At 40.5% G+C, this 27116-nt stretch overlaps 1 protein-coding gene across 3 annotated transcripts in view; it reads right to left on the bottom strand.

Annotated features, from left to right (window-relative positions):
• The window catches only part of LOC130102421 (sacsin-like), an 88958-nt gene that overhangs the window by 23546 nt on the left and 38296 nt on the right, over positions 1 to 27116 (bottom strand). Inside the window, exons 2-3 of one of the 3 annotated variants that reach the window (XM_056268447.1) lie at positions 480 to 567; positions 235 to 346 (exon numbers count right to left, since the gene is read on the bottom strand). The exons of the other annotated variants lie outside the window; for them this stretch is intronic. Of the exons in view, the coding sequence (XP_056124422.1) occupies positions 235 to 346; positions 480 to 567 (200 nt within the window). The remainder of the gene's footprint in view (positions 1 to 234; positions 347 to 479; positions 568 to 27116) is intronic. 3 annotated transcript variants of the gene reach the window in all.

Genomic DNA, 27116 nt, shown 5'->3' with positions numbered 1-27116 from the left:
AAAAGAGTTTGATTTAATATACAAACATACTGTACATTTCAGAACTCAAAACTCACTTCCCATTAAAAAAAGGGCAGAAGGTATAGTTGCAAAACTCTTTATGGTTGTGACATAAATGAGCACAAATGTAAAACCCTAGACTGTAATATCTTTTGTTGCGGGCTCTAAAGTCATTTTAAAAAGTTTAAGTCTAGTGTGATTTAAATCTGCTTCCAGTGTTTACAACACAAATACCTTGATACTTCCCGAGCTCTTCAGTCCACAGGCTCTGAGTCCCATAATGCCTCTCATCATGAATAAACACCACACGTGAAGCTCCTGCATCATCTGCATTCTGGATCAGCTCCTGGTGCGTTACAGGATTAATATTAAAGACAGATATGATGAGATATTTAAGATACATACCATTTAAAAATGATGTGAAAGTGTTCATCTAAAATGCTTCTTTCTTTTTTTTGTTGCTTTTTCTTTTAGCCTACCTTCAATATTTGTCCTCCATCTGGGTACCTTCTCAAGATTTCTTTCAGGTAATCAATGAATGGTGGAGACGTCGCACCAAATTTATTTCTGCATTGAACAATGTAAAGTGTATCACAAACTGCACAAAACACATACAGAGCAAATTCAAGGTTCATTGTGTAATAGACTAAGTACAAAATTAGCTTAATTAAGTTTGTTAGTTTGCTTTCGATTATTTGAAAAACCATATTAGCCTACTTTTTCTTCTTTTGCCTCGATGCTGAACTCATTCTGCTTCTTTTTACATTTCCTGTGTGGGTAAAAATTAAACTGTTCAAAAAACAAGTAACTTCCAAATTCTTAAAAGAAGCTTTTGTATGTAAAACAGCTAAATGTTAATCATAAAAAAGTATTAAGAGGGATCATAAAAATTCAAAGAATTTCTTTATTTTGTACTGCATTGAATAAGCTAAACAGCATAATTGATTTTTCCATACAGTCCACAACAGAAAATTATAACTGAATTTACATAACTGAACGAGTTCACACACTATTACAAAAGCTGCAAACATTCACTGACGCTCAAGAAGGCTAATCTGTCACCGATACAAATAGAGGCTACTTACTGCAGAGCCAATGAGCTTTATGGAAATCCAAAGCTGACATAATAAATAAATATATAAATATACAAAGAAATGTAAAAAAAAAAAGAAAAAAAAAAGAGTATTTATACTTTTATTTCCTTATGTATAAATGTAATTTTTCCACATTTATTTATTTTTTCATTTATTTATTTCCACTTTCATTTATTTTTACATTGCTTTGTCCATATGGTAATGAGGGGGCGTGTTTTACCTCAGACATAGCAATCAAACTCAGAGTGCCAGTGCTGAAGGTCTGAGGCCACAGTGACACCTTGTGGTGTGACCAAACGAAACACAAGCCTTTGCAAGTCACACAGGGAATGAATGACTTTTGGGCAATTTGGCCAAAATATTATATCATGGTGTAAATCACTTAATATCACCCTAACTGTAGGCCCATGTCTATTGGGTGACCATTCATGCTCTTTATCCTGGACATGGCCGTAAAACATCTTCCGGTTGGGATTTCTAAAATGTCTTGGCACACATTGTGACACTGCCACAGTAAAGCCCTGCACGATGCTCACTGAAGTTGAAAAAATATATATATATATATATTGTAAACTGTATGTATATGTGCCATGCCAAAATGTTTATCGTTTATTTTTTCTAATCTGCCTGTATGTTGATTTTGAGCATTTGTTTATGCTTTTTTGTTGGAGGGGGAATAGGGGGAACTTTTGTTAGACTCTTAGGACTCTTATTATGATGAGCCTAGGGTAAAGGAAGGGGCGGCCATTTTGAAAGGTGTTTTTTTTTATGAGGTGGCAGGTTATTTTTTTGGGGCAAACCTAGCTCATGGAAAGGTGGCCCAAAAAGGATCTCTGAGAAGAGTTTTGGTGTATTAGACGTTGGAGCTGTTTCATCTGCGCACGCTCTGGTGTGGGATATATAGTGATGGTAGTGATGGGCAGATCGAGGCTTCGTGAAGCAATGAAACAGTCACACCTGATGAAACACTTAGTGAAACACTTCGAGGCTTCGTTTGGCCATAGTCACGTGACATGGGTGTTTTGAATCACGCTTCGAATCAGTGTTTCGAAACATCTGCGCTTCGGGATCTCGCAAAGCTTCGGAACGACTGTTTCGCGGCAGCCATCCCTAAGTGATGGGCAGATCGAGGCTTCGTGAAGCAATGAAACAGTTGAATCAAATGGTTCATATTGTTTCGAGGCTTCGAATCAATCTGACACCCGTCTCCACGGTGACACCTAGTGGTCACTTGCAGGTGTTGATCTGAAACAACCTTGACAAGCCATGAATTTTTTTTTTTTTGTTGTTTTTTTTTGTACTTTTCTAATATGTGAATCTTGTAACCTATAGACTCCTCATTGTGCATAATGTTATTTTGGTCCTACAAAATGAATATTAATAAAATAAATCAAGCCACAATGTCTCACTTTTTTACATATTTTTATTTACTTAGCCTAGTTTTTTTACAGATAATTTCTCCAGCCTTTGAAAAAATCCTCTCACAAGGGACACTTGTTGCTGGCATGCAAAGATATTTTTTAGCTAATACATACAAATGAGGAAAGATTACTGCTCTCTCTTTCCAGTAAGTTAGTGGATCATGAGTTGTGGGCAAATACGCATCGTTGATGTATTTTTTCACTTCCACTGTGGCATCAGCTGTAGCATTGTGTATCATCTGGGTTTGATGATACGAGTATCAAAAAGTTCCCATAAACTGTCCTGTGTTTCTACTGGATGATGTATTGTTGCAGGCGAGCTGCCGATCACAATACACACATCTCACTTTATTTGGGGTTTCTAAATGGAAATGCTCCCACACCACAGATGTACGGCATCTCTTCTGGGGAGCCTCCATTTTATCTATCTATCCAAATCTATCTAGATATGTATCTCTAATCTATCTATGTAATTAGATATGTATAATATGTATCTATAATCTATCAATGTATTTATATTATGTAGCCTATCTTTAATCTATCTGTATCTATCTATCTATTAATCTAGCTGTCTATATATATTTATATCTGTGTATCTATTAATGTGTCACTATAGGCTACTCTGTGTCTCTAGCCTATCAGTCAATGTGTTGTGTACATAAGCCTAAATATAACTAAACAAATCGCACTATAAATGTCACTATCACCAAAAATCCGCTATCTCAAAATCAAACTCCTCTCACAAAAACCCACGAGGTCAATATGCGTTGATTTCACTTTTATACAGATGTGCGATTGTGTGGTCTGTTGTTCCCGACCGTGTCAATCAAACGCTGATTCGGCGGATCACACCTGATGAAACACTTAGTGAAACACTTCGAGGCTTCGTTTGGCCATAGTCACGTGACATGGGTGTTTTGAATCACGCTTCGAATCAGTGTTTCGAAACATCTGCGCTTCGGGATCTCGCAAAGCTTCGGAACGACTGTTTCGCGGCAGCCATCCCTAAGTGATGGGCAGATCGAGGCTTCGTGAAGCAATGAAACAGTTGAATCAAATGGTTCATATTGTTTCGAGGCTTCGAATCAATCTGACACCCGTCTCCACGGTGACACCTAGTGGTCACTTGCAGGTGTTGATCTGAAACAACCTTGACAAGCCATGAATTTTTTTTTTTTTGTTGTTTTTTTTTGTACTTTTCTAATATGTGAATCTTGTAACCTATAGACTCCTCATTGTGCATAATGTTATTTTGGTCCTACAAAATGAATATTAATAAAATAAATCAAGCCACAATGTCTCACTTTTTTACATATTTTTATTTACTTAGCCTAGTTTTTTTTACAGATAATTTCTCCAGCCTTTGAAAAAATCCTCTCACAAGGGACACTTGTTGCTGGCATGCAAAGATATTTTTTAGCTAATACATACAAATGAGGAAAGATTACTGCTCTCTCTTTCCAGTAAGTTAGTGGATCATGAGTTGTGGGCAAATATGCATCGTTGATGTATTTTTTCACTTCCACAGTGGCATCAGCTGTAGCATTGTGTATCATCTGGGTTTGATGATACGAGTATCAAAAAGTTCCCATAAACTGTCCTGTGTTTCTACTGGATGATGTATTGTTGCAGGCGAGCTGCCGATCACAATACACACATCTCACTTTATTTGGGGTTTCTAAATGGAAATGCTCCCACACCACAGATGTACGGCATCTCTTCTGGGGAGCCTCCATTTTATCTATCTATCCAAATCTATCTAGATATGTATCTCTAATCTATCTATGTAATTAGATATGTATAATATGTATCTATAATCTATCAATGTATTTATATTATGTAGCCTATCTTTAATCTATCTGTATCTATCTATCTATTAATCTAGCTGTCTATATATATTTATATCTATGTATCTATTAATGTGTCACTATAGGCTACTCTGTGTCTCTAGCCTATCAGTCAATGTGTTGTGTACATAAGCCTAAATATAACTAAACAAATCGCACTATAAATGTCACTATCACCAAAAATCCGCTATCTCAAAATCAAACTCCTCTCACAAAAACCCACGAGGTCAATATGCGTTGATTTCACTTTTATACAGATGTGCGATTGTGTGGTCTGTTGTTCCCGACCGTGTCAATCAAACGCTGATTCGGCGGATCACACCTGATGAAACACTTAGTGAAACACTTCGAGGCTTCGTTTGGCCATAGTCACGTGACATGGGTGTTTTGAATCACGCTTCGAATCAGTGTTTCGAAACATCTGCGCTTCGGGATCTCGCAAAGCTTCGGAACGACTGTTTCGCGGCAGCCATCCCTAGGGATATACATGGTGGACTATACTTTGGGGACTTTTTTCCAGCTGGAGGATAACCTGTTTTTTGTGGGGCCTTGAACCAGTGGATTTATACTTTTTTCTCTTTTTGGAGACATTGTTTTTTTTATCCGGACTTTAATTTGCCTACCTACCCCAAAGCAGAAAAGGACTGAGACAGGACTGTTGAGTATTGTCTTTGTTATTTATATTTTGCTTGCACGGACTTACTACTATTGAACTTTCTCTATATGGACTATTTTCTTTGAGTTTTATACAAAGAGTCAACAGCTTTATGTTATGTTTTTATGTGCGTCTAAGTTGCCTTTATATTTTCAATACAGTGTTTTTTGGGGACTTTGCTGTCTTTGCAATCATGCTGCTTTTGTGAAGTGGTTTTGATCAAGAGTAAAAGGAAACAATAGTCAACTCCCCTTGTTATAATGATTCAACCATTTTATGAAGAGTTGAAGTTGTTATAATAAGAACAGAAACCACATCTTCAACAAATCTGATTACAGATAATTTGACACGAAAGCACACTATCAGTGGCATAACTTTGTTTTAAAGAGTGGATGGGACAGGTGTGTGTGTTGCTAATATTGTACACAATATGTGTACACAATATGTCCCACCAGCCTATATGAAGGTAGGGTTCTACAGCCCTTACTTCATTATACCCAAGAAAGGCGGTAGGTTACGGCCAAACTTGGACATGCGAACCTTGAATAGGGGCCTGCACAAGCTCCCGTTCAAGATGTTAATGCAGAGATTAGTTTGCAGAGATCAACCTGAAGGATGCGTACTTTCATGTCTCGATTCTTCCTCGACACAGGTGTTCCTCCGCTTTGAGTTCTGGGGTCGAGCATATCAGTACAAAGTCCTACCCTTCGGGCTGTCCCTGTCGCCTCGTGTCTTTACAAAGGTCGCAGAGGCAGCCATTGTTCTGCTCAGAGAACGCAGCGTTCTTATTCTCAACTATCTCGACGACTGGCTTATACTGGCTCAGTCTCGGGATCAGTTGTGCGAACACAGGGACATGGTGCTCAGTCAACTCAGCCTGTTGTGACTTCGGGTCAACTAAGAAAAGAGCAAACTCTTCCCAGTGCAGAGGATCTCTTTTATAAGTATGAAGTTGGACTATTTCAACCAGACAGTGTGACTCCAAGAGGAACGCATCCAGTCTGTGTTGAACTGCTTGAATTCATTCAAAGGCAAGACAGCGGCCCTACTAAAACTTTTTCAGAGGCTCCTGAGGCATATGGCATCCGGAGCCACGGTGATGCCGCTTGGATTGCTCCAAATGAAGCCGCTTCGGCACTGGCTTCACGGCCGAGTCCAGAGATCACCCGGAACTGTCGCCAAACCTTCAGCCCGTGGTCGGACCCTTCGTTTCTACAGGCAGGAGTTCCCCTAGAACAAGTATTCAGGCATGCTGTGGTATTCACGGATGCCTCTCCCACCGGCTGGCAGGCCATGTCCATTGGGCATGCAGTCTCGGGTCTGTGGAACCGAGGAACAGTGTGATGAAAGAAAGAGTTTACTAGATGAAAGATATTTACCGTCTACATCACAGCCTCCTCGCCGGGGTCTGCCGTTTTTTCCCGATCTCCACACTGAGGTGTCGAAATCGTGGAATAAACCGGTTTCATTTCGAGTTTTTAATCCTCAGACATCTAACTACAGTAATGTTGTGGGTATTAAAGATTTTGGTTATATGACAATGACTCGGGCTGAGGAGACGATTGCGAGCTATCTCTCTCCCGAGTCAGCATCATCATTAAAAGCCCCGGTGTTACCCACCAAGCCATTAAAAGCTACTTCAGTGCTGGTGGCTAAAGCATATTCGGCAGCAGGTCAGGCTGCGGCATGCTTGCATACTATGTTGGATGGATGGATAAATGGAAGTCCTTCAAGCATTCTTCAAGTCTATCGTGACAAACCAGCCCTCGGACTGAATTTGTGACACGATCTGTTTAAGTGTAAGCATCTTGAACTTGAGTTTCTATACCCTGCGGTTTAGTTGGCACAGATCTAGAATAGGACGCAACCCCCATCCTTTTTTGGAACAATGAAACACTGGCTGTAAAACCCTAATTCCCTTCTGGGAGGAGGAACCCTTTCTATAGCCCTCTTTCATAGAAGAGTCTTCCTGCTCCATAACCAGAGCCTGCTCTGGGTCCACAACAGTGGGGAGGACCCCTAGAAATCTGGGCGGACGAGAACCAAACTGAATTCTGTAACCCTTTTCTATTGAATGCAGGACCCAATGAGATATATTTGGCAGTAGCTTCCACGCTGCCAGAAAATCTACTAAGGGGACCAGTCTCTCGAGACTGGCCTCTGGATTTAGTCGAACGGTCACTTCGGTGCCCTGTAACGGCGAACCGCAGGGAACAACCGAACTGACTGTTCTACGACCCTCCTCAGAGGATCGTTGAGATGTGCAGACAACTCGGCGCCCTGAAGCAGCGAACTGGCAGGGAACAACCGAACTGACTGCTTTACAACCCTCCTCAGAGGATCGTTTGTGGACGCTGACACCTGGGGCCCTGAAACGGCGAATGGGCAGGGAACAACCACAGGAAGTTCTGGGGCGAAGCGTACCAGTATCGGGTTCTTCCGTTCGGCCTAGGTTTATCACCCCGCACCTTCACAAAATGAGAGGATGCAGCTCTGGCTCCCCAGAGACTCCAGGGTATCCGCGTGTTGAATCATATCGCCGATTGGTTGATTTTGGCTCAGTCCGAGTAGATGGCAGTTCGGCATCGAGATGTAGTTCTGAAAATGTTGGGGTTGAGGCTCAACGCCAAGAAGAGTGTGCTCCTCCCGTCTCAGAGGAACACTTTTCTAGGTCTGGTATGAGATTCGATAAAGATGCAAGCACAATTGTTACCAACACATATTTCTTCGATTCTGCTGGTGGCTTCATGTCGATGCCTAATGGTATCGACGGATGCTTTCCTCACAGGTTGGGGGGCGATCATGAGTGGTCGCTCGGCGAAAGGTCTTTGTCAGGACCATCTACTTTCCTGGCACATAAATCGTCTGGAAATGATCGCAGTGTTTCGAGCTCTCAAGCACTTCCTGCCAGACCTGAGAGGTCATCATGTGCTTGTCCACATGGACAACATATCAGTGGTCTCTAATATCAACCATCAGGCGGTTCTGAGGTCACGTCATCTTTGCAAACTGGCTCATCGGATCCTCCTATGGGCCCAAGGGAAATTACTGTCTCTCAGTGCAGTATATATTCCAGGGCATCTAAATCAGGGAGCGGATATCCTGTCGAGGCAGGGGCTGAGGCCCGGGGAATGGAGACTTCACCCCGAGGTGGTGAAGCTCCTTTAGGAGAATTTCGGTCAAGCTCAAGTCGACCTTTTTGCATCATCAGATACAACTTATTGTCCTATGTGGTTCTCCCTCATGCACCCAGCTCCTCTCGGGCTGGATGCGATGGTTCAGCTGTGGCCGAGGCTACACCTGTACGCTTTTCCCCCCATATCTATACTTCCGGGAGATCTGGAGAGGGTTCACCGGGAAGGGGCCCGTCTATTGTTAGTAGCCCGTACTGGCCGGACTGAGATTGGTTCTCAGACCTGGTGTCCCTTCTAGACGGTTCTCTGATAGAGATTCCAATCAGGAGGGACCTGCTGTCCCAAGCAGGGGGCACGATTTATCACCCTCGCCCGGAGTTGCGGAAATTGTGGGCTTGGCCCCTGAGGGGGCCCAGCTCATAGAATCAGGTCTCTTGACCGAGGTCATGGAGACCATACTCTAATCTAGAGCTCCCTCCACGAGAAGACTTTATGCATTGAATTGGAAACTGTTCTCTGCCTGGTGCGGAGAACACCAACTGAATCCTGTTAACTGCCCTGTTGGTACAGTACTTGATTATCTGCAAGAACGTTTCTCTGTGGGGTTGTCTCCTTCCACCTTAAAAGTGTATGTGGCGTCTATATCTGCTTACCACACTCCTCTGGGTGGTGCATCATTGGTGAGAGATCCTCTCATTACTAGTTTTCTACGTGGCACCCTTAGGCTGAGGCCTGCACTGCGCAATAGAGCACCGGCTTGGGATTTGGCCGTTGTACTAGAGGGCCTGGCTTTGGCTCCCTTCAAACCCATTGAAGAGGTTTCAGAAAAGTTCCTTATACTAAAAACTTTATTTCTCATTGCTATTTCTTCTATCAAGAGAATTGGAGATTTGCAAGCCTTGTCGGTTGCTCTTTCGTGCCTGGAATTTGCACCTGGTTTAATGAAAGCCTTACTTCACCCTAGGCCGGGTTATATTCCTAAGGTCCCTACTAACGTTTCGGGCCCAATCGTTTTGCAGGCCTTCTGTCCTCCACCTTAATTACACCAGATCAGGAAAAACTTAATCTGCTGTGCCCTGTTCGGGCTTTGGATGCTTATGTACACAAAGCTGCCCTGTGGCATAATTCGGATCAATTATTTGTCTGTTTCGGGTCACCAAGAAAAGGTTACCCTTCTTCAAAGCAGATAATGAGCAAGTGGGTAGTCGAGGCTATCTCATTTGCTTATGAAGCAGCTGGTCAGCTTTCACCTTTGGCTGTCCGGGCCCATTCTACTAGGAGTATGGCTACCTCTAAGGCTTTATTATCGGGAGTTTCCCTCCTTGACATCTGTGATGCGGCAGGCTGGTTCTCACCGCATACCTTTGATTTTATGATTTGGATCTAGGCTCCACTCTGGGGTCTAGGGTGCTTGCTTCTTAGTGTGCGCAGTCACACAGAAAAGGCATTTGTATTATGGCGTCGTGGGTACAGTGTTCCCACAGCGTCTCAACACAGCTCGAATTCTCTTGAAAGGGAACGTCTCAGGTTACTTGTGTAACCCTGGTTCCCTGAGAGGGAACGAGACGCTGCGTCTCCCTGCCATAACACCTGCATGCCTGTGATCGACTTGCTTCGGCCTATCAGAAGCTAACACGGTCTGTTTTCAGGTGTGCTTTATAGTTTCCTGGTGATGATGTTACCCGCCTACGAGATCTAGTCTTTCAATTGGACTGATTATACACGTGCTTCACGACGCAATCATGAATGCAGGGGCATTCCCACCGCGTCTCAACGCAGCGTCTCGTCCCCTCTCAGGGGAAGACGTTATTTGAGTTTATTATACAAAATCAAATTGATATTATGTTTCTACAGGAAACACACAGTGATTTTAAAAATGAGACAGACTGGAGAAGAGGATGTGATGGACAGATTGTCACAAATCCTCTATCAGTGGAGGTGTTGCTGTTTTGTTTTCAAAACAAAACTATCTTGTGAATTTGATTAAATAATTAGTGGTCGTTTTTTAAAGGTTAAGGTCAAATTTGAGAAAACCACTATGATGATTATGCATTTATATGCACCTACAAAGCGAATAGAAATAATTATTTTCTTTAATAAGGTGGATGCTGTTTTGAAAGATTTAAATCCAGAAGAGTTTTTATTCATAGGTGGCGATTTTAATTGTACCGCTAATGATAAGATAGGTAGAAATCAAATAGAACCACATGCTGCTTCTCAGAAAACACTCATAAAACTTAGTGAAACTCATGATTTATGTGATATATGGGGAATTATGAATCTGTTAGATAGTACACTTGGACTACATTCTATCTCTTCGGCAAGACTTGACAGAATTTATAGTGTTCAGTATCAACTTAATCTTTTAAAAAAAATTTATAATAAATTATTCCAGTGGGGTTTGATGATCACAGTTCAGTTATGTGCAGTGTTTTAATTAAGTGTGTGAATGCGGCTAATGAAGACATTATAAACGGAAATTGTACTTTTTCAGGATTTATTAGCATCTACAAAAAATAAAAAGCATATTGATGACTTGAAGACCAGAAAAGCGATGTTGGTAGACCTGTTGGGAGTTAGAGAACAAGGAGCTTTAGTCTGCTCAGTGCTCACGTTTTTAAACTGTGGCCCAAATGGATGCTCCTTCAAAATTCTTTTTTAATTTGGGAATGAATAAAGGTTAAAGTAAAATTATTAATTCTTTATGCTCAGCTACAGGTCAATCATTTACTGAGCCTGCTGACATACAGTACGTGGCTGTGCTGTAGATTTTTTTTCAGGCCTTTATAAATCTGAACTGATGGAATGGGGTCCAGATGCTGATAATTGTTTTGAAGGACTGCAAAAGGTGGATGAGGAGTCCAATGATGAACTAAAACATACTTTGGCCAATCTACTTCGAGTGTAACTAAAATGAGCCACTGCACATTGACATGCGATAATTGCATCAGCTGTTTCCGCAGCATTGCCCATGTCAGATCCGGAGATGATAGCTATGCTTTCCTGGGCCGCTGAGAGGGTCGGGCTCGTGTGGAACCTACCACCCTTTCCCGAGCCCTCGAGGCTGAACAATTGGTTCTTTCCTTTCTGGAGGTGCATGAGAAGCTCACTAGGACGTGGATGGCACCTTTTACTGCCCGAAATCATCTTGGTAGCTCCACCCCCCTCACCACTCTTGATGGCGTGGCTGCTAACGGTTATAAGTCGATTTCCCCTGTGGAACGGGCGTTTACTATGCAACTGTGCCTTAACTCCACCTGGTGGGGAAATCCGCGTCTCCCTTCCCGGTCCTGTAAGCACTTAGGGATTGTAAATTAGGGATTCATTCTGAAACAGCCTGTTTGGCGAGCACTTTACAAACCACCATTGACAAAAAAAATTGGTGATTTACAATGGAGGATTTTACATGGAGCTATTGCTGTAAATTCCTTTGTATCACCTTTAAAATAATTCTTATTGATTTCAATTTGCATAAACTGAGTACGATAAATGCTTTTAAAATTCAGTGGTGTTGTAAAAATGCTCTGTGTCCAGTTGACGATGAAGACATTGTTTTTGTCAAAGACTTGATGTAAAAAAATTTTTTTTGAGTGTGTGTTTGTGTGTGTGTGCGCGCAAAGTGATATTAATGTTTGAAGAACAAATGTTTTAATAAAGTGATTGTAAAAATAAAATCTCTCTCTCTCTGGACCTAATCAGTGGAGCTAGAAGGTGCAACAACACCCTACGCTCCACCCCTTAGATCCACAGAGCTCCCATTTGGCTCTGCACCACTTGCAAAAAAACATTCAATGTTAAAATCATGTTAGATCTCATTCTGAACAACTTTTCCTCAAGAACCAGTGGTGTCAATCCAAATTTTAAATCTTTGAAATTATATATATATAAAAAAAAAGGATTTCACTCAACCAGTGTTGAAAAAAGTATATTTTCTATATTTCTATAAATTAGCCTACCTGAAATTGTCCTTTAAATCATGCTAAAATTATTTATTTGTGATAAATAATACATCATATTTTTTATGCATGCACTTAAAGGTCTTATGTGCTTGAACCTCGACAACTGGTATTAAATACATTTTAAAGATTCTTTGTAAAGACATGTTTTTCAGAAGACAAAATAATAACAATTGTGGACTATATATTTAAAAATTGCTGAAATGTGAAATTGCTTATTCAAATTTGTGTAAAATAAACAACAACAACAACAACAACAACAACAACAACAACAACAATTATCTCTCCTTTTACTTTTTAAAGAAAAATACATATAATTAATGTTTAAGTTATATTATAGCCTATTACATTATTAATAATAACATTTCAAAACCTTGTTCTTCTACATGCGGTTATCTCCTACCTTCAGTGGTCCTGATGCAGAGAGTGAATGCAGAGTGCAGAGTGATGCGATCAGAATGAGACTGATAAAGCCGCTAGGTTTCTGTTCACTAGATGGATCCTGTTTAGTGAAAACGAAACTTACACTCCTCCTTCACTCATATTTCAATAAATGAGTTGTCATAAACCAGTTTCCACTCAAAATATCTCAGTTTTTAAACTAAACCAGACAAAAGTAACTGCTGCAAACCAAAAAGAGGATAGCCTACTTGAAAACTGTGATTCATTTGTGGTGACCATGGTTTAACGATTCTGTTTCGGGACAATGGAGGGAAAAGCAAAACAAAAATGCAGAAGGCATTGTATTTTTTAAATAGGTTTTATTAATAAAGGCATAGAACCAGTTTATTTGTAGTGCACTGACAATAGTTTTACATAATTAGTTTATTAATTAATTTAATAAAAAGACAAAAAGACCTTGCGATATGTTTGGTAATTGTACCTGAATTAATTAAAAATTATTTTGCTATATTTCAGATCAATATATTTGTTTTCCTTAATTTTAATTAACATTATTAATTAACAATGTAACATTATTCTCATCTGAATTATAAATAATTGATTTCTGTATAAAATAATACTACCATTAAAAACACATTCGATTTTCTTTTTTTAATCAATGTAGAATGTGTAAGATTAGTGCTCCGAGGACAAGAAATGAAAACCAATGAAATATGATGAATGTCCAAAAGATGGAACACACAGACTGTTTTGAAATGGAGTTGAAATAAAGATGTTTTGCTTTTAAAACAGTGTGTGTGTGTGTGTGTGTGTGATTTTGGTTGGGTGACAGTTGTAGGTTACAGTTTGACAAGAGTTTACAGTGTGACAAAAGCACAATGTTGTGTTTTATTGCGATAGTACACAAATATAAGTAAACACTTTGCGGGTTTAATGATCTGAACAAAATGACGGAGTATGTTTTTTATGTTTCCACTGTTCGATCGCGCCTCTCTCTCTCTCTCTCTCTCTCTCTCTCTCTCTCTCTCTCTCTCTCTCTCTCTCTCTCTCTCTCTCTCTCTCTCTCTCTCTCTCTCTCTCTCTCTCTCACACACACACACACACACACACACACACACTCCAGCATTGCAATCTTGACATTGCAGCCTGTTCATTATGCGGTCACACCAAACGCGAATAGAGCGTTAAATTCGCGTCTAGTTCGACGCTAGTCCAAAGCGAATAGGACGCGCGTAGAAAGCCAACGTTTGAAGTGAACGCGCGTTCAGAGCTAAGCCGATGGTACAGATTATGTGTCCTTAAAGAACCCGCGTATCTAACAGTAGTTCCGCATTACATTAATTAATTTGCACGCGAGTTTTATTTATTTTTATACCGTGTATTCTCCGTGTAAATTCGTGCACCGAACCGTGATGCCCGTACCATTTCGGTTCAATACGAATACATGTACCGTTCCACCCCTAGTAGGTACGTAGGTAGGTACGCTGTGACGACGAATGGGGTTTCGCTTAGAAAGGCTATCAACTTCGAGGATTACAAAACGAGCCAATGCCAAAGAAATCCCATGGGTCTGCGGAATTTGCATAGCGTGACTCCGCCCCACCTCGTGGGTATATAAGGAAGGTCGGTTGGTCGGTGGCGGCACGCAGCTCTTGGATGAGCCCTGAATCAGCCCTACCCTCGTGCATGAGCATGCAGTGAGGCGGCAGCCTGCCCCGCAGCTCTATGGGTCTTTGCCACCAGAGTAGACAAAAAACCTACAGGCATTGGAGGGGTGCTTAGGGTCTTTTTTTCACTCGGGGTCCCCAGGCCAGGTGGAGGCGCTGTGGGGACACAGATGTGTTGCCACAGAACCATCCACGGAGGGAAACCCAGTGTACCCTTTGGCCGCGGCCTTAGCGAGGGCAGAGGAGGCGGAAGAGGCCGCTGAGCAGTCGCGAAAAGTCAAAGGAGACTCCCACGATCTCATGACCTCTTCATGCACGCCCGGGTAGAAAGGAATTGGGCTCGCCGCCCCCAAAACCAATCATCAGCCTTGAGTTGCGATGGATTATCACGATTAATACCGTTCCCAATTATCCAACATCCTATCCGGGACATTAAGATAATCGCGCGGTAAGTAGAGAGCCTATCCTTTACTCGTGTCCTCAAGAGTTAGGTGATCAGTCTATATAAATTCATATTCTACTATAAAATAATAGATTTCCCCTTTATATTATAAGTCTACCTTTTGTGGTACTCTTCAACCGTGTCATACACGTATGTCAACAGCTTGTCATACACGTATACATGTTATATGCTGCCTCTTTGGCTAGGCTATTTGATCTATCAAATCTCACACTGATTATTCTTATCTTAAAAGAATGCTCACCCTCTGATGTCGTTTTCTCCAGGAAGAATTTAAACGAAAACTCAGAACTTCACGAAACTCGGTGAGCATATGTGCCATAACATCCTTAACAAGCATGCAAAATTGCATGGAGATCAGACCATAGGTGGCGCTATAACTGTCAAAAAGCTTTGAAAACCATATGTTTCCTATGGTAAATTTCCTGTATTGGCTGTAAATGGTATTTTCCATCTATGATGTCAGTGGTTAAATGCTTGCTAAATAAAACTTAAAGTCTTTAATGCGTATGTGCTTAAAGGCCTTAAATGCTTGAACCCCGCTAAATGCTGCTTGCAGCTTTAATTATCTAATCAAAATTGCACTAAGCAATATAGCGATTTCTATTTAATGTTGGTACATCGTGCAACCTGTATGTGTGTGTCATTCATGAAACGTAAATGTAGCTGCAGCCAATAGTGACTGCGCGACCCACCTCTTCCCAATCTGCGACCCACAAATTGAAAACCCCTGCTCTACATCCATGTCCGTTCATCTGTGGTGAATTACACAACCAGAATCTGACCTGACTCTTTGCACTGAATAATGTAACGAGATACTCTGTAAAGCTTCAGTTCGGGATGTGTGATGATGTTCTGAGTGGAAGCTGTGGTGAAAGGGATGAGTCTGCATTTTTACATTCTACATAATATATTAAATTATATATATATATTTTTTGGCCAAAATATATTTTAAATATATGGTTAATATATGTTGTAAACAGTAAAGTTCAATGAAATATATTTTTGAAAGTGAAATATTTTTGTTTTAACCTCCATATAGCAAAATATTTTTCAAAATGTATTTCAGGGGCAAATTTTCTTATTTCCAATCGTACAGTAGACTAGTCTACATTTCGACAAAATGCACATGTGGATGAAACATAGCATAGTAGCGAACAAAAACTAAACTATATTTTGTGTCCATCATTTAAAGTGTGTTAGAATAATTTTAAACCCTTGCAGGAAATAAAACATGAATTTCCTTTGTTTTCCGCATGTTGTTAATTTTTGTTAACGTGTCTTCCAGAGTGATTGATCACGGCAGTCAGAGGAGAATTTTTTTTTTTTACTCTATCACCCTCACAAATTTTATTTTTTTATTAGGCTAATTGTTATTTTTTATAATTGAATACAAGTGTAATATAACAATTATAGCGTTTAAATGTACAACAAATAAAAAAAAATATATATAAAAAATGGCTAGATTTACAATGTTAATTGCGTCATCGTTTGCGCTCATGGACTTTTGGAGTTGCGCATGCGCCTCGCTTTAACGGCCAACTACCAGTGGGAGTTCTCAGGAGAAAAGGTTTAGACTCATCATACATTTGAGCAATTTTTGGCTGTTTCTGATAATGCTAGAAATAGGGGGATGCTCCACCCAAAATGAAAATTCAGATGAATACAAATTGTGTGGAAAACATCTCTGTTGGGCATACAGACTTTATTCCACGCCCAGTGATTAGCGAACAATAAAAGTATGAAAAAGGACAACAGCCTACTGCACATTAGTGGTCTGTTCCACCGAATTTAATTTACGATATATTCTATTAATAATTCACTTGAATGCACGAATAATCTCTCGTTATTCTCCTTAAATCCTTGTCTCTTTCCAGGTTTGTTTTTACAGGTAAATGCAATTTATAATCTGTCAAAATTCCGGAAATGACTTTGAAATAGTATCACGTAATGCTGAAGTTAATGAACATTTTTGATTAATCTATATATTTATGGTGTTTTGAGAAATGTTTTTGTACATTGTTTTTATTTATAAAAATAGAAATGCAACTTAAACAATAAACTTTTTCTAATTAAATTTTATAAAGCTAATGTGAAAATATTTAACACAAAATAGATTTTTGTCAGCCACTAGATGAAAAAAGGTAACACTTTATTTTGATAGTACACTTTAGACATTCTACTGACTATAAGTAACTGCAACTACATGTTAACTTACTCTATTAACCCTAACCTAGCAGTCTACTAATACTCTGAGTTAGTTGACATGTAGTTACTATACAGTTAGTAGAATGTCAACAGTTTCTGAGAAGCCAGTGAAGAGTCTTGGGAGATGGTACGATGGGGATCTAAAGGACACAGTTCGGGTGGGAGAAGTTAGACGACAAGCAGTGGAAGGGTTGAAGAGCATAAACTGCTGTGCTCTACCAGGCAAACTAAAACTCTGGTGCTTTCAGTTTGGTCTACTGCCGAGGTTGCTGTGGCCACTGACCGTGTACGACGTTTCTTTGACAACAGTGGATAAGCTGGAAGCGTTGATAAGTTCATACATCAGGAAATGGTTGGGAGTTCCACGCTGCCTCAGCAGAGTAGGACTTTATAGTAAAGGAATATTGCAGCTGCCAGTCTCTGCTTTAACCGAGGAGTTCAAGTGTGCCAAGGTCAGACTGGAAATTACCTTAGTAGAGTCACGCGACAAATGTGTAAGGGAGGCAGCCCCTGTGTTAAAAACTGGTAGAAAGTGGTCAGCAAAGAAATCTGTAGTAGAGGCAAAGGCTGCCCTTCAAATTAGGGATATCGTGTGACAGGTACAGCATGGAAGAGGGGGTTTTGGGCTCAGTTTAGCTCCTCCTAAATGGCACAAGGCAGGCCCAGCTCAAAGGAGGAAGCTGGTAGTCAACGAGTTGCGACAGCAGGAGGAGAGGATGAGGTGTATAAAGGCCATTTCCCAGGCCAAGCAGGGAGAGTGGATGAGATGGGAGAGTGTGGAACAACGTAAGATGGGCTGGCAAGACCTTTGGTCAATGGAAGAGAGTAGGATCAGTTTCCTTATTAGGTCAACATATGATGTTCTCCCATCACCGCTGAACCTAAACCTCTGGGTAGGAGAGGATCCCTCTTGTCCTTTGTGTTCATCACCTGCCACATTAAGGCACATTTTGACAGGATGTAAGGTGGCTCTTAGCCAAGGTCGGTTTACTTGGCGCCATGACCAAGTACTGCGATGTTTGGCTTTAGCATTAGAAGGCAAGCGTAACATGACCAATAAGTTGCCACCTGTTCTAGCAAAACATTACATGCAGAAGACAATATTCCTCCGCCCAGGCGAGCAACCACCAAGAAAAGGTGTTAACACCAATTCTCGCCCAGGACAACTGGAAGCTGCTAGGGACTGGAAGATGCTGGCTGATCTTGACCAACGGCTTATTTTTCCACCTGAGATTGCCACCACTAACCTACGACCAGATATTGTTTTGTGGTCTGTATCAGCACGCATTGTTCAACTGATAGAGTTAACAGTGCCATGGGAGGATGCGGTAGACGAGGCATATGAGAGGAAGAAACTGCGGTATGCTCATCTGGCCACTGAAGCAGAACAGCGAGGATGGAGAGTCCAGGTTTACCCAGTGGAAGTGGGTTGTCGAGGTTTTGTGGCACACTCTACAACCCGGTTCCTCAGAGACATCGGATTCAGCGGCCAAGAGTTGCGTCGCACAGTAAAGAACTTATCTGAAGCAGCAGAAAGGAGCAGCAACTGGCTGTGGTTGAGACGGAAAGATTCTAGCTGGCTGTGTACAGGCCGCCACGCTACGGTTTCGTAGAATTCTTGAAAACTTGAAGAGTCTGTTGGTTTGTTTGTATACGTTCCTGTGGATATTGCGTGAATGACGGGTGGTTGGGCAGATATTGTGTTTTGCGGTAGGTGGTATGCCATACGGAACCGTTGTCCACTGAAACTGCATATTAACGCACCAGTGGGGCTCGACAGCCTTAGTCAAACGGGTTGGCGCGTATGGTCGGGTTGCGGAGAGATTGTGAGATTGTGGTTAGGTCTCAGCAGCAGGAGGGATGTAGAGGTCAGTAAGCTGGGCTGAGTTGAATGGGGGACGGAGGGGGGTGACACTGGGACGCCAGAGTCACTGTCGAGCCCTCTTGAGGTGTCGTGGGCTAGTCGACGAAACACTGAGGACGGAAGGTGCCCACTTGAAGACCCTAGAGATGTCCCCTACTCGGTTCAATCCAGACGGTTGTCGTGCTGGTCCTGTAGTTGCAGCCGTCGCATGCGCTAACGCGCCAAGTACACTGCTGCCGTTAACGCCGGACAGAAGGGGAGTCACACCACCTTATGGAAAGAAGCATAAATGGATGGAGAAGCATAGTTTACTGTAAAGCTACGTCTTAGTTTTGCTTATCTTGGCGAAAGCCGAGTACAAATCAGCATGAAGTTTTAACATCTACTCTCGTGTAATGGAAATCATTAAGATCTGGATACATCCAGTGACTGCGGTGAATAGTGCTGCTGGCAACCAGGGAAAGACCTTGTGACAGCCTGGAGAGACAGCTGACAGGAGGAAAGAGACCCCAATGGGGCTGGTAAGGGTTAGCTACCCTTGTCGGCAGTATCCAGCTCCGTGTTTACAGGATGCTGGAGACACCCGCCCAAGGCTTCTGAGAAATTAAAGAGAAAAATACCCCTAGAGTCTGCGAGAGCGGGGGCGGAAGATGACTCAATGTTGGACAACATGGTTAACGACTTAGGAATGGAAATGGATATGAGTATGGAGAGTAAGACTAGTTCAAGATCTGCAGTAAGTAAAGTCATTGAACTCCAAGTTTGTGTCTGTGGCTGGAGCAAGGCATCAACGGTCAGGGGTTTGAAGGTTCATCAAGGGAAAATGAAATGCTTGAGGGAGAAGGGACAAGGGCCTCGCATTGATCAGTACTTCTTACGAAGTCAGTCAAGTCAGTCGAATGAAATCCAGCGACAGGAAGCAAACCACAGCTCGCAGGATATCAGCACCCCTGTCATTGACGAAAGGAGGGCTTGTACAGTTAGTGATGAACATATTCATACTTGTGAACCCGGTCAGGCTAACCAGCATAAGAGAGAAAAGAACCTCAACGGGCATAGGCCTGGAGTTAGATGGCCAAGAGCTTGTGAGAAAACTGCATGGGACACGGTAAACACAGATCTATGCTTTGCATTGGAAAGATTAACTGGTACAGTTGAAAAGAAGCTGGATAAATTTGGGGACATCATTTACGCATATGGAAGTGAGAGGTTTGGTGTGGAAAAAAGGAAGGAAAAAGTACAAACTACTCCTGGAATGTCTAGACGGCAGCAGAAAATTGAAGGGTTAGTTAGAGAAAGGAGACAGCTGAGGAAGCAATGGAAAAGAGCAGAACAAAGTCAGAAGGAGGGACTCAATCTCTTACAAAGGGCCATAAAAGATAAGCTGGCAACATTACGCAGAGCTGAGCGCCTACGGAAACGCTACAAAAAGAAGGAACGTGCGAGGGCTAATATCTATAAAGACCCATTCAAATTCGTAAAGAAGTTAGTCACCAGTGAGAAGAATGGCACTTTAAAAACATCTAGGATTGAGCTAGAAAGATATTTGGAGGACACGCATACAGATGCAAAAAGGCATGAGCCTATGTCAATTCCATCAGACATACCACCTATCAACCCACCAGAATACCAAATGGAGGTCTGTGCACCTAAGTGGAAAGAGGTAGAGCAGGCTGTGAGAAAGGCAAGGGCTTCATCATCTCCAGGGCCTAATGGAGTTCCGTACAGAGTGTACAAGAGTGCTTCAGGAGTTCTGCGAATTCTGTGGAAATTGATAAAAGTGGCATGGGAAAAACAGGTTGTACCTAGAGCATGGCGCAGGGCAGGTGGAGTCTTTATACCTAAAGAAAAAGATGCTACAAGCATCAGTCAGTTTCGTCCTATTTCACTATTAAGCACAGCACGAATGGCACAGGTGCGCACTGTCCACCTTGTAGGACACAAAGGACTGATGGCTTTGACAGATCCAGTCTCTGACTTTGAAATATCCTGGAAAATTGACTTCATTTTCACAGATTGGCCAAACAAAAGTCCCACTTCATGAACCCACTGCAAAGAGTCACGGATAACAGGAGATGCTGTACAAGCATGCTGTGTAATTACATTTACACAGTGTGGACATATAATGAAATGGCTGACTCTCTTTGATGATGGCCTGTGCCCCTGAATACTTTCCTGCCATGTTCGCAGCACCATCATAAGCCTGTCTTCTCAGTCCAGTGATGGATAAGTTAAGACGAAGCAATACATCCTTCAGAACCTTTGCCAGGAGATCTCCTGTTGTCACAGACACTTCATACAGGCCAACAAATTCCTCATGGACTATTAGATCGTGATCAACATATCTAAGACGGACTGATTCCTGTTCGGTCACCGTGATTTTGCCAAGTAAGACATGATCCTGGATCAACATATTTTGTTGATCCTGGATCAACATTCCTGTCCCAAAATGTAGTCCTTACACAATCCCTACCCCTAAACCTAACCCTACCCATAACTTTTCCCTAAAATCAGAGGGTAATGAAAGGTTAATGACACTGATGTTTAAGTACTTAACTCTGGTTCTAAGCCTAAACTTGACATAAACTGTAAACTTGTCCCTCAAATCTGATTGGTTGATTGGAAAGTTGGTCCAGGAACATGTGGTACTTGGTGAAATCACGTTCACCAATCCTGTTCCTTCCCTGATAAGTCTTGGGTACCATCCATGATGACACAAAACTGCAAGTTAGGAATTGAATTAATGTTTTGTGCTATTCCACGAATTATAGAATTACTGAATAGATTTAGGATTTCATTTTGAATTTGTGGACAAGTATAATTGGTTTTGAGAGACAACCATTTGCTTAGGCTGGGGTCATCTTCCGACTTGTATTTTAAAAGCTGATTAAAGTTTCCCTCATCATCATGGCCTCTAAAAGATAAACCTTGTCTTGCCAGAAACTGCACAGCACTGATTATCTTTAATAAGCATTTCCTTTCCTCCTCTTGCCGGGATGCCCTTACATTGGACAGCTGAACATCCATTGGTCTTGATTCATAGATGTGTGTTGTTATGGCTGTCTTGTGACACTCTGATCCAGCATGTAATGTAAACCTCTATCTGGCCTTCTTCCAGTTTTTAAAGCCAGAGCTGATAAAGGTGGTTTCTGTATTTTTGACAAGTTGTGATGTTGTGTTTTTAAAGGTCTTGTGGCAGTAGAAGCACAATGCTCCATCAATAGCAGGCTCAAAATGAAGCCATGCAAAATCTTTGTACCACTGAGCCTGGAAATACTTCACCTGCCGACACTGGTAATCTTGAAGTTGAAGACAGTGTTTGCAAGATGTGGCTGTCCAGACGAGGTCGTGTCTGACAATGGGCCTCAATTTTCATGCCAGGAATTTAAAGACTTTGAGAGAGAGTTCGACTTTATACACATCACTTCAAGTCCACACAACCCCCAAGGTAACGGACCTGCAGAGAAAAGGGTTCAGACCGCTAAAAGAATCTTGAAGCAGAAAGACCCTCTGCTTGCCCTCATGTGCTTTCGCTCTTTTTTTCACAGGCGCGGTAGAGCTACTAAGGATGCATGGGAAAAGGGGAAACAAGCGTTCTACTTTATTCAGCGCCATAGAGCTAGGCCCTTGCCTTCTTTAAAGCCAGGTGATCCTGTCCTCGTGAAGCTGGACCATCAGAAAGCCTGGACAACACCTGCCGTTGTCACTGGAGACAGTGACATCACACCACGCTCCTTTGTTATTGAAACACCTCAGGGAGCAACTTTGAGAGGGAAAAGAGGACTTAAGGGAAACGTTTATTGATTTTGTGAACTGAAAAGTTTATTAACACTGTGAAGAGAGCTGCTGTTCTTATGCTCGTTTATATAATGCACAGAGTAATGTTTGATGAGTTAAGCCTACTGATACTAGTGCTTTACTGTTTAATCAAATGCAGTACTGTTCAAATATTCAGTTAAAGGAATAGTCAGGATATCTTCAGTATCTTGTTTATTCTCAGAGAAAGAAACAAAACCTAAAAGGGGAGATGTCATACAATGTGCACATGTAAATGTGGCTTTATACCGTCCCTACGCACGTACGGGGGGGCGTTCCCCTAAGGGAGACGCACGTGGTTGTGGAGAGTTAACTTAAGCACTTGCCTGTATGTTACCTGCACGTTTGTTTAACAATACAAAGTATTCATTGAAGTCTCAGACTCGTGTGGACATTTGAATTATTTACAGAAACTGTCGCGAAACGTGCACGACGCAATGTATTTTGCGTTTTGCAAAAATGTTGCCACAGGTACGTTTTTGTAATGAGCCTGGGCTGCTTCTGTTGAACCTCACAGGGGATCGCAGTTCTCAGGTGCAGTGTGGATGCCCTGCAGAGATGCAGATCAGGAGTTCAGACTCGCCATCAAAATACTGCCTCAGGATGGGGCCGGTGCCATTGACCCGAGAGGCTGATGTTGGGTTTCCACTCTGGGTAAACCATCAATAAACAATATAGTGTCATGCAAGTGCCCTCTCTTTCCTTGCTGATGTACAATGTTTAATTTAAATTATGACATATTTTACAGTGTCGTCTTTGTTATACATGTTACATTTAGTTACTATAGTAATAATCACATGCAACTAATCCTACAACAAATCTTTTCAAAACTTTTCATTACGATATAGTGTAGTCTGGAATTGGCAATTTTGTCCATAATAATAAAAGTAAATGAGAGTGAAATCAGTGATATATGCAATGTCCAAGAAGTGTCCAGTGTCCTCAAGCTGGTGACCAGGATTTCTGCAATGCTGGGAGAAACTCTGAGATGAAGGAGAGCAGGATCCAGAAGCAGTAAAAGGTTTATTCAAAATAAAAATAAAGATAATTCAAACCAGGAACATAATCCAAACAGGGAACCAGGAAACACACCAACACAACATCTTGGCATGCTGTTGATTACCACAGAAATGTTTTACTCATATAAAAATACCTGTTTTTCTGGAACATATGCTGTTTTAATTTGTCATCTGAAAGCTCCAAAGAAACTTATGACATAAAACTACATGCCATAATTATGACTGGCCAGTATAACATTCATAATCCCGTGTGAAAAAGAAGTATACTATAGCATACTTTTGAAAAGAATACTTACTTTAAAAGAACAACCTAGTGTAAACTGGATGTAATGTTTGTTGACACTTAACTGAATGCTAATTGCAATGAAATGAAAATGTTTTATTGTTTAATTTTATATTAAATGTAATTAGCTGAACTTTATAGTTTTTTTGTTTGACCAAATTAGGCAGGACTTATGTACATCTTTATATGATATATAATATATAAATAATTTTAGAATTCTATTGTCTTTAAAATATTATTAAAATGTGCTGCCAAATGTTGGTTAAAATGTGCTTACAAGAATTGTAAGATGCACTTTTTAAAGGTTTACTAAAGTGTGTTAAGCAGTCATGAAAGCATAAGTGCACGTAAAGATTCATTAATACTATATTATCTGTAAGTGTTTTTTTATGTAGTTTTTAAATTTGAAGTACTCCTTTAATACAATTAAGTGCACATCTTTTTCACAAGGGGTAGCCTACTCATTTTCATACTCAACTGAAATGTAGTGAGCTAACATTAGAAAGAGTTACACAGATGAATTTAAGTTGCATGTAAAATAGATTTGGTGTTGGCGAGAAACTGGCGAGACTTGATGTAATCGGGACGAATCAAAAACACTTTCCGCATGCCACAAACGCTGCTGATCAAGCTTCACTTAATAACTGGAAGCATTCTTTATGGATAATTGTATTAAATTTGACTAAGTACATTTGTTTCACTGGTAAATTTCGCATTTGGTTTATTTTTCCAACAGTAATTTTTTTGCAGTGTAGATGTGTTGCTTTTACTACATAAATACCAGTTAATTGTGTCCAGCGGTGGTGTTTAAAATGAGGAGGCAAAGTCTGCACAGTTTTTATATACTGTATATCAAATGCAAATTTATATCCGTTACACTTAATTTCCCGGATTAAATAAACATTTCATAAAAAAGAGAGATCAAATACAATTCTATTTGTTTTGTTTTTTTCAATAAATATGTAATATTGTATTTATTAAAAACAAGTAAATTGTATCAAGTTAGTGTTTACACATCTTATTTTCAACAGTCATCAAGCTTGAGACTCAATACACTGGTCACACACACAAAGATGTAACTACTTAATTTCCCTAAACTGATTGCTCACTAAAAACCCCACAGACATCATGTTTATAGGCAGTGGCGGCGCTGGGAATCATAGAATATCATAGAAGCTCCTCATCAACATCGATCATATTGGAGGGCTATGAAATATTAAGGAAAATACTGGAGACTTTAGACACATCTCGGAATAGTTCAGAAGATAAGAACAGAAGATATTGTCCTCTTGTAATCTGCTCGTGTAATCCATGAGTAAATACCCTGATCTTTTTGAACATTCACTCACATTATAAACAGCAAGATCTATATAGATTTTAATATAAAGTCTTGCACTTTGTTTGCCCTAGCTAGCCTGGTGATGAAAAAAATAAAGAGAAAAGGTTGTTTTCGATCTAAACATAGATTTATGCGTTAAACAGGCGTCTTTGACCGTTAACTCTGCTTTATCAGTTTCTCACGCCATGTTTTAAAACGCTGTGTCAATTTAAAAGTTCAACTTTTGAAAACTTGTCTCGACACCCTGATATCTTTTCCATTTTGTTTGCGTTTTAATAGCACTGTAACAGTTACTCTGTTATCTGTGTGCTTAGTTTCGATTTCATTTTAGATTTGCATTTACAGCATCAGTTCCTGTTTTTCTTTATTCAGTTTTTCCGCTACTTCTTTGTTGTCATGGTCACCTCGTTTGCCTGTGTATTTAAATCCCTGTGTTTTCAGTTTCAGTTCAATTTGCACCCCCAAGAATAAACAGCCACTGTTTTCAGGCTATTTAAAGTTTGATTTTGATATGAAATAATACAGTAATATCTGAGTGGCTGAGTTGTTTACACACCTTTTAATTAGTCTTCCCATTAACGGCATCGTCTTCATTCAGGCTGATTTGAACAAGCATGAAAACAAGAGGCAGGATTTACCCCCCACTAAAACCACTGCACGCTTCACCACCTGCCTGTGGTGAAAATCCAGTTTTTAATGTTGTATATAAGTCTGTTGTTTTTAAATTACTTTAACCCATTTCATTATGTTAAACCATGTGCAAATTCATGTCAATACCATTGAGTATTTTCTGCTTAAATCTGCAGTGAACCAAAGACAGTCTCAAAAACACTGTTTGAAATCGCTGGTGTTTCTGACGTCACAAACGACCTTGTAACCAATCAGATCAACGTGTGATCGTCAACCAGTGGATCTCTGAGCTGAGCGAGTGAGTGGAGGCGGGGCTCATTTGCATATTTATAGAACTGCAAATGAGACAAGAGTGTAGAGTTACATTCATGCTATTTGCTATACAATATCATGCTATAATTTTTTTTTTAAATATGTAATTTGGGTGATCAAAGATGAGTTTTAAGGGATAAAAGTATTGACTACAAGAGGACTTGAAGTCAATGGAGCTCAGAGAAGGCAAGAGAGATGCGGCCTCCTGCTGTAACTTCACCGCTGTATAAAAACGAGTGACTTTTACACTTTTTAATGTCACATTTTGTAATATTTGCGTTGTTTTATTTTTGTAATATCTGCAGGATAGAAATCAGGGTAACAACAATGTATAGATGAATAGTCTTATTCAGGTAACCAAGTCCCAATCTGAAAAATACTTCTGCTCAAATTTACATTATTTACAGCCTTTGTCATTTCAAGTTTTTTTTTTTTTTTTTTTACTGCATGACCATTCACGAGTAGTGTATCTTATTATATATTCCTACAGAAGGTTACAGTTTTTGTCTCCTACACATTACTGATTGAAAAGAAAGTATAATTTTCCCTTACTTCGTTAAAACATACCTAAAAGATGGGACCGGTATTTCAGGAAAAACCCGTATTTCACTTAACATTAATTTTTGTTAAGTGTTAAAGAGTTGTAATTGCTTGTATTTTCAGATGCACTGTAAGCAGTGTTTTTTAGAATTTGTGTAATAAGTTATTACTGGGACACCAGAAACATATGAACACTTTTGGCATGGTTTTTGCAGTGGCATGGAGGAAACCAGATGCTGCTCAAATTGAAGTTTCATTTCTTGATCAAACAGTAAGGAGAACAACATGAGTCACTATTCATGTAATATTTTATATTGCAATAGACTCAAGAAATGGTTTTGCTGCAAAGATGGTAAAGCACATACAGCATCTGTATCGCAGGATGATTGTATGACTGATAACGTTCATTTTATTTGCAGTTCTGTCATTTAGTGAATATTTGGTTGACAGCTTTTGACTCATGTCAATA

This window comes from Rhinichthys klamathensis, unplaced genomic scaffold, assembly GCF_029890125.1.
Source record: "Rhinichthys klamathensis goyatoka isolate OS25496 unplaced genomic scaffold, OSU_Roscu_1.1 h1tg000272l_1, whole genome shotgun sequence".
NCBI classification, from domain to species: Eukaryota; Metazoa; Chordata; class Actinopteri; order Cypriniformes; family Leuciscidae; genus Rhinichthys; species Rhinichthys klamathensis.
The sequence above is the reverse complement of the archived record's forward strand: the minus strand, read 5'-3'. Positions and strand labels throughout refer to the sequence as shown.